Genomic DNA, 8,952 nt, shown 5'->3' on the forward strand with positions numbered 1-8,952 from the left:
ATTGAAGCATACATGCTTATCTTTTCACTATAATTAAGTGCCCAATTATACTTGCACACGCTGATTATCATTTTTCCTTTTTTAAAGTGGTTGTAAACCTCAGCCATGAAATAGGAACAAAGCATATCCCTCTATAGTGTGTACTTGTCTCAAGCCAGAGCATTAAAAAGAGAAGGAAAAAAAACAAAAAAAACAAAAACACATTTATATTCACCTTGGTAGATGCAGCATCCATTTAATGCTACATCTGTCCCAAGCTGGCTCTGCAGTGAGAACGGTCAGTCTCCTGCTCTCTGCTCCTCCAGTGCTCACTGGAGTGCTGAGCTGTGGAGGGAATGGGAGGGGCTGGCTTAGGCTCTTGATGGCTCACTGAAGCTGAGCCAGGTGTCGGTCCAGGCTTCTTGATGAATCCCAACCATATGGTTGGGATCTTTTCAGAGCTTGGACCAGCTGAATGATGGACTTTAGCACACTATTGACTGAAAATGGGTCACAGGAGTGCAGAACAAACTGCACTCTTGTAACCTACAGGAGAAGCATAGCCCAAAAAGATTAGGCTGTACTTCTCCTTTAAGTGTAATTTCTGTCTCCTGCTTCTTTCCTCTGCTATCTCCATGAGCCACTTCTGACAAGTTTTCCTGACATGAGGAAGGAAAAAAAAAAAAAAAAAAAAAAAAGAAAAAAAAAAAAAGGATCTCCAGCACACAGCCTGTGACTGACAGCCTCAGCTCCCGTGAGCCGTGTGAAGGGAGGGTGTGTCTATTCCCTCCAGTCAGCTCTCCTCTCTGAGCTCTGCAGAGTGTAATTTCAGCTCTCCTGTTTTCTGACAGCTCAGACAAGCTTTATAAATTCTGCACTTTGCGAGGCTGTAGAGAAGACCGCAGATAAACAAGTACAATTTGTGAAGGAGGATTTGTTCTCTGTCTATTACCTGAGGCCAGTCACTTCACTGGGTATATGTAAGGGTTTACAACCAAGCTTGTGTTCAGCGTGCCAATTAGCCTTAAATGCCAGGCTATGCATATATGTTCTTTACTACATGCACTGTGGTACTCTGCGGTGTATTTGTCTGCTCCACGTACATGCATTGGGGTGCCATTGTGAATGAACACACACAACACAAAGCCCATACACGCATTGTTGTAGCACATGATAAAAGGCATTAACACATGCAAAAACATAAATGTAGCATTAGGGCCCTTTCAGACTGATCAATTATTGTTGCACTTTTTTGTTTAAAAAGGGGAAAAAAAAAAAAAAACGCATGAAAAGTGTATTGCTTTAAATCCTAGGGAACTCTTCACACCAATGCGCTGCAATGCATTTTTAAAAGTCCTGCATGGTGCATGTTTAAAAAGTTCGCCAAAAATGCACCTACCCATTGAAATGAATAGAAAATGCATCAAAAACATACCCGCAGCGTGTTTGAGTCACATGTCCAAGTTTCACAGATGCATGCTGGGAGATACGAATACAGAAAACACACCAAAAAAAAAACCCATACCACATTTTTATGTGCACAAATGTGAAAGGACCCAAAATTATTAAAAAGGATGATTTTGCAAAAATGTTTGTAGTACACACCTGGGCAGGTATAATGTAATCAGCAACATCCCAAATCCTCAGTCCCAGTTCAGATGTGTTTGTCACTGCAACGCCTTTCACTTTGGAATTCACAGAGCTAACCACTGTCTCAAAGTCCTGGTAGCCTTTCTCCCAGACAAAAACCCACCTATTAAAAAAAAAAAAAAAAGAGAGAACACATATGATGTATGATGTAGTCCATCAGTCTGATTTTTCTTTTGCCCCCCCCCCCCCCCCCATATTTTTTTCTTTTATACAGTGCTGCGAAAAAGTATTTGCCTCCTTCATGATTTTTTTTCTTTTGCACATTTGTCACGCTTAAATGATTCAAATCAAACAAAAATTTGAATATTACACAAACATAACCCAAGTACTGTAAACACAAAATGCAGTATTTATTAAATTGCCTCCTCCCCTACTAAATCATGAATGAACTGTGATTAACCACATTTTTTGGAATGCTAAGTTAGGCTCCTTGCACAATAGCATTTTTTTTTAGCTCCTAGAAGCTATTAGCATATTTTTTTTCTGATCGTGGAAGCTAAAAAAAAAAAAAAAAAAAAAAAGAAGAGGTTTACAGCAGAAATGCTAGATGCGCAAAAACACTGCTAAACACTACTAAAAGCTTTTTTTCCCCCTCTACATGTACACTAATGCTCCTAAATGCTTCTGAATACTACAAAAAAAAAAAATGCTATTACCAGTGGTTTTTGAGCTTAAAAAACCCCTAATGTGCATGGAGCCTTAAGCTGGCCATACATTATACAAAATTTCTTGTACATTTTTCCTTTAGATTTTCCAAAACCATATAATATAAGGTGAAACCTAAATACTTAATTTGTATGCAATCATTCAGGCCCTTGCACTACAAAGTTGAAGGTAAACCTAAAGGAAACTGAAAAAGAATATTGTACAATGTATAGTCAGCTTTAAATTTCACTTGCCACACCCAGGCCAGACCTGTTGAATCAAGAAATCACCTAAACAGACGTTGTCTGACAAAGTGAGAAAAATAAATAAAAAAAAAAAAAAAAAATTAAGTTTGTATTTACTTGGGTTATCTTTGCATAAATATTAAAATTTGTTTGATGATCTGAATCATTTACATGTGGCAAATATGCAAAAATCAAAAAAAAAACAAAAAAATAAAAATAAAATTTACACAGGAAGGGGGCTTTACTTTTTATTGTTCAACTTCCTTCAATCAATGGTGGCCATGCACACTTTGATAAATCAGGAAGGAAGGAAGGAAGGAAGGAGAATGCAGCCACCACATCGAAGGATCGGTAATCAGCAATATATTGTTGTTGTTTTTTTACCTATTGTGCTTTCTATTGCAATCTGTTGTATACCTGCAATTGGCAATCTGATAAAAAAAAATTGCTAATATCCAATCGATTGCCATGTGTTTCACTCTTCACATAATGGTTCTTATATGAAAGAATGTGCAACCGAGGTCTCTCCTAAAGCAGTAGTAAAGTCAATATGGAAAAAGAAAAAAAAAAAAAAAAAAAAAATGCAGTCTCCCTGCAGGTCAACACCATAGTGCACTAGTATACACCACAAATTAACTTCATGGCAGCCTTACCTTTCAAACAAAGCGCTCCAGCGGCGTGCTGTCAATGCTGCCAGCACTTCTATCTTCACCCACTCTTCCTTCCAGGCACGCGCTCCCCGGTCATTTAAATGACCAAGCCAATATGACATCACTGCTGCACATGTGCACAGGAGTCACTGGGATATTGATCTGGTCAGATAAGTAGCAGAGGGGGTTGTTAATCAGTTTCAGCTGCTTTGGTGTTAATGAAATTAACAACAGGTGCACTAGATGGGCAACACTGAGACAACCCCCAAAACAGGAATGGTTTAACAGGTGGAGGTCACGGACATTTTTTCCCCACTCATCTTTTCTGACTGCTTTTCACTAGTTTTGCATTTGGCTAGGGTCAGTGTCACTTCTGGTAGCATGAGGCAATACCTAGACCCTACAGAGGTTGCACAGGCAGTCCAACTCCTCCAGGATGGCACATCAATACGTGCCATTGCCAGAAGGTTTGCTGTGTCCCCCAGCACAGTCTCAAGAGCATGGAGGAGATTCCAGGAGACAGGCAGTTACTCTAGGAGAGCTGGACAGGGCTATAGAAGGTCCTTAACCCATCAGCAGGACCGGTATCTGCTCCTTTGTGTAAGGAGGAACAGGATGAGCACTGCCAGAGCCCTACAAAATGACCTCCAGCAGGCCACTGGTGTGAATGTCTCTGACCAATCAGAAACAGACTTCATGAGGGTCTCCTGAGGGCCCGACAACCTCTAGTGGGCCCTGTGCTCACTGCCTGACACCATAGAGCTAGACTGGCATTTGCCATTGAACACCAGAATTGTCAGGTCCGCCACTGGCGCCCTGTGCTTTTCACAGATGAGAGCAGGTTCACCCTGAGCACATGTGACAGATGTGAAAGGGTCTGGAGAAGCCGTGGAGAATGTTATGCTGCCTGTAACATCGTTCAGCATGACCGTTTTGGTGGTGGGTCAGTGATGGTCTGGGGAGGCATATCCATGGAGGGATGCACAAACCTCTACAGGATAAACAATGGCACCCTGACTGCCATTAGGAATAGGGATGAAATCCTTGGATCCATTGTCAGACCCTACACTAGTGCAGTGGGTCCTGGGTTCCTCCTGGTGCACGACAATGCCCGGCCTCATGTGGTGAGAGTATGCAGGCAGTTCCTGGAGGATGAAGGAATTGACACCACTGAATGGTCCCCACGCTTGCCTGACCTAAATCCAATAGAACACCTCTGGGATATCATGTTTCGGTCCATCCGAAGCTGCCAGGTTGCACCTCAGACTGTCCAGGAGCTCAGTGATGCGCTGGTCCAGATCTGGGAGGAAACACCCCAGGACACCATCCATCGTCTCATTAGGAGCATGCCCCCGATATTGTCAGTCTGCATACAAGCCCGTGGGGGCCATACAACCTACTCAGTACCATTTTGAGTTGCTGCAATTAAATTTCAGCAAAATGGACTAGCCCGCTACATCATTTTTTCACTTTGATTTTTGGTGTGTCTTTGAATTCAGTCCTCTGTAGGTTGATCATTTTCAAACGATGGGGCATCCTTACATTCCAAACACATTACCCAGTCCATATTAGTATAGATATCCAGCATGAGATCTGATTTCAAAGTGTTCTTTGCTTGAGGTGATTGTAGCCGTATTAGTGCATTTGTGACAGAAACAATTGAGTACTGTCCGTGATACTTTTTTTATTTGCACTAACATACAATTTTGAGGACAAGCTTTCGGGGAATGTCCCCTTCTTCAAGGTCCAAGCAGTACTATTACAAATCACAAAGTGATCAAAGTGTTCTTTTAATTTTTTTAAGCAGTGTACACACACTTGGAGCTCTGCACTATTCATTGCTTGATTTTACACACACACAATTTTTATTTCTTGGTGTGTGAATGACATTTATTGCGGCTGGCTCCTGCGATAAAAGGCAGGGTGTGCGATAACTGCACGTACCTGCTCGGTTCCTTTTTCGTTTCTTCTCTTTTTAGCTAGGTTCATTCTCCAGCTTCTTCAAGTATTATGACACATGCATTGTACATGCGTTTTTCAGGCAGTTTCAGCTGAACTGAGCACACCCAATAACAGGTAGATGCACGGTGTGAATTTTATCATTTCGAAATATTACATGCGTTCATGGTATCTGATCTGCCCCTGAATTCTGTTTTTTCTAAAAGGCAGCTTTACTGAATGCACCTAAACACAAGTAAAATGCACATTGTGAATTTTACTATTAAGAGCCCATTCACACTTGTGCGACTTGTCATGCGAGGTCCAAAGTCACATGACAAGTCGCACCCCATGCTCCCCAATGAATACCATTCATATCTGTGCCACTTCAAGTCGCAGCTACTTGAAAACAGTTCCTGCTCTACTTTGGTCCAACTTTCACACAACTTGAGGGCCATAGACTTCAATGTAAAAAGTCGCAGGAAGGTCGCACCTGCATGATATAAATGTGATTTGTGCGAGACTTTGTACAGCACACACAATCATCCTTGGTCAAAGCCAAAGTCACACAAGTGTGAATGAAGCCTTAAAATCATAGCATACATCTGAACACAAAGTACCTAATCTACCACTGGATGCACAGAACTCTTTACTCTAAAGGTGTGTGGGAACAGTGTGCTGAAAAAAAGTACTGCATGCAGTAATTTTTTTTGTGCAGAGTAGGGCAATCCACTGCCTCACACCACGCGGCCAGCATTTGAACTTGTCTGTGCGACATATCAATAAATTGTTAAAAAAAAAAAAAAAAAAAGTGATGCGCCAATCTCAGCACATCACTGAGCTGATCTTGGCCCCCATCGCATACCAGTTGCTGTGTTGAAAAGTAGCAACTAGTGCGAATGAGCCCCGAATGCACCTGAACCCAAGTAAATGCACAGTGTGAAGGATATTATTCATCATCATTCCATCTACAGGATATGTTCAGATGTGTTCCTATGAATACTTGTACGTTATTGCCACTAAGAATGAAGCCCTACCTACAAGGCTGGTATATTGATCTGAAGGCTTCAGTACTTGACTAAGTATGCAGATTAGGCGTAGACATGAGCTTGGAGGGTCCTCCATACTCCAAAAAAGAACACACAGGGGGTACAAACACCTAGTGCATTAGCCAAGATTTATTGAGAGAATCAAACAAAGTCAATTTCATACAAAAAAGGACAAAAGTGAAATGCATGAACAAACAAAAAAAAACAAAAACACTACTGATGGTTAACCAATGTAGTAGCAGGTTCCAAACTGACGGTGGGGCAGGCAAACCGACGGTGGGGCAGGCAAACCGACGGTGGGGCAGGCAAACCGACGGTGGGGCAGGCAAACCGACGGTGGGGCAGGCAAACCGACGGTGGGGCAGGCAAACCGACGGTGGGGCAGGCAAACCGACGGTGGGGCAGGCAAACCGACGGTGGGGCAGGCAAACCGACGCGTTTTGGGGATGTGGCCCCTTCTTCATAGCTTTAAAGAAGGGGACAAGTCCCTGAAACGCGTCAGATTGCCGACACCATCAACAGTCGGGAAGCTGCTACCATGTTGATTGACAATCAGTTGTTTTTTTATGCATATCATTTCTGTCCTTTGTATGAAATTGGCTTTATTTGATTTTCTCCCAGTAAATGTTGGGTATTGCATTAGGTGTTTGCACCCCCTGTGTGTTCTTTTTTCAGTTTGTGGTTGGATTCCCCAGCCTGAGGAGGGCTGCACTGCCAGGCCACTGTCCCTGAGGAAACATTCACCTTGCAACATAATCCAATCTAGTGACTTTCTTTTTGAGCGTTGGAGAAATTGTTTGTGGACTTGTCCTCCATACTCCACTCTGGAAGGACTTGTGCTTTTTTTTTTTTTTTGTTATGCCAATGAGCTGCAGGATAGATCATTCCTACCCCGCAGGACACCTCTTTGTTTATGTGAGATGTGGAATAGGAATGAGCCAGCCCTCAGATCATAGAAGTTAAAGTGTTACTAAACCCAGGACCCTGCATTCACTATATCTGGTCTCCCACAGTACACAGAACATGGAAATGCAATTATTTTAGTAAATATAAACTGATAAATTCCTTTTCTCATCAGCAGTTAGAGCAGTCTTGTGACTTCAGCAGAGCACTGGTTAAAGCTTGTAGGAGGAGTTTTCTTTCTGCTCTAGGAGGATGCGAAACCCCTGACCTCTGTCTGGACAGTGCTGATTAGCTCTGTGCTGATCACATGCACCCTCCCAAGAAAAAAAAAACTAGCAATACACACTAAACTAAGCTTGTGCACCTTGCCCCCAAGGCTCTGTTCTATCAGCAGACTGAGCATGTGCAGAGTGACTCCACACCATATGTCTTATCAGGAGATAAGAGGGGGACACTGGAAGCAGGGGAGGATCAGAGAAGACAGGATCAAAACATCCTTTTTACACAGTGCGGAGGATTAACCCCTTAGATTCCACAGTGAGTATAACAAGCGTGCTTTACTTCATATACAGACTGTTGTGGGTTTAGTAACACTTAAAAAAACAAACAAAAAAAAGGTGCAAGTTTAGCTAGAGAATATGGAGAACGTCCGATCTCGTCTCTAATTAGGAGTTCTGATCTCAGCCCGACTCTGTAATCAGCACTCTTGTCCCAGATCAATGAAGTAATCAAAGTACTGAAAATGGGGACAGCCAGGCAACTAGCATTTTAGGGTGTCAGTATTGACAGTTCCCTTCTTACCTTTTAGTAGTTCACTTTAATATAGTACACATGAGATTTCTAGCAGCCATCAGATCTCAGAAATCTATGTCTACACTTATAGAAAAGTCAGAAAGAAAAGGAAACCCCCAACAGCAATCCGTGCCTAGAGGAGAGCAGGCAATAGGAGGAGTGCTGATCAGAGGGATAGTCATGATTGGGAAATGATACAAATGTCTACTTCCCACAGCCCCATCCTCTGCTCACTAAACACCATCTACATCCGCTCTCAGACCATGATCCATGGAACATATGGCGGAGTAGAGGAACGACACCTGTGCCAGGTAAGGTGTCGGCACCGACTCATCACACACCTACCTACCCGATGACATAAGCCAGGATCAGCAGCTGGATGACTCTGTTCAGCAGTCCGACCTTCCTGCTCTTAATGAGCGCTATACGAGGGGTGTTGTAGTCAAAGATACAGCTGTACACCTCCTGACAGCAGCCCCCCGCAGACATGACTGACCACGGTGCGGGAACACCGAGCGCCTGGACCTGTGAACTCCAAGCAGTCACGTGACTATTCCACAGGTCCGGGATATATCCCACTACAACGGGGAGGAGCTGGAGACAGAGCACACACGACACCTACTGCCCGCTCCTGGAACTACCTCTAGTCGTTCTCTGCTCTCTGTAACATAAGATCCGTCTTTTCTGAACTCATCAATGGGAAGACCTCTCCGCCGCCCGTCTAGTAGAGGAGCAATGTACTGACCGCATTCCTTCACGTTTTATTTTTTTTCCAAAGATTTGAATAGATCAATTAAGACCACTTACCCTCCAGAGGATTTTCCCCCTTCCTGACCAGGCCATTTTTTGTGTTATGGCCCTGCGTTACTTTAAGTGACAATTGCGTAGTCATGCAACGCTGCACCCAAATGAAATCTATGTCCTTTTTTTCCCCACGAATAGAGCTTTCTTTCTGTGGTATTTGATTGCCTGTGCAGTTTTTATTTTTTGCGCTAAAAAAAAGGCGACAATTTTGAGAAAAAAAAACAATATTTTTGACTTTTTGGCTTATTGCTCTAAAAAAGTCCTGGATTGTTTCTACACAGAATATAACTGGATACT

At 42.8% G+C, this 8,952-nt stretch overlaps 1 protein-coding gene across 2 annotated transcripts in view; it reads right to left on the reverse strand.

Moving 5' to 3' along the window:
• P2RX4 (purinergic receptor P2X 4) overlaps positions 1-8,392 on the reverse strand; it is a 46,449-nt gene extending 38,057 nt beyond the window's left edge. For both annotated transcript variants that reach the window (XM_089676551.1, XM_089676546.1), the window contains exons 1-2: positions 8,201-8,392; positions 1,585-1,732 (exon numbers count right to left, since the gene is read on the reverse strand). In XM_089676551.1, coding sequence (XP_089532677.1) covers positions 1,585-1,732; positions 8,201-8,340 — 288 coding nt within the window. In that variant the 5' untranslated portion in view covers positions 8,341-8,392. The remainder of the gene's footprint in view (positions 1-1,584; positions 1,733-8,200) is intronic.
• Between the last annotated feature and the right edge of the window lie 560 nt (positions 8,393-8,952).

The sequence above is a fragment of the Staurois parvus genome, unplaced genomic scaffold, assembly GCF_062004578.1.
Source record: "Staurois parvus isolate SC_StPar_1 unplaced genomic scaffold, SC_StPar_1.0 ptg000014l, whole genome shotgun sequence".
Classification (NCBI taxonomy): Eukaryota; Metazoa; Chordata; class Amphibia; order Anura; family Ranidae; genus Staurois; species Staurois parvus.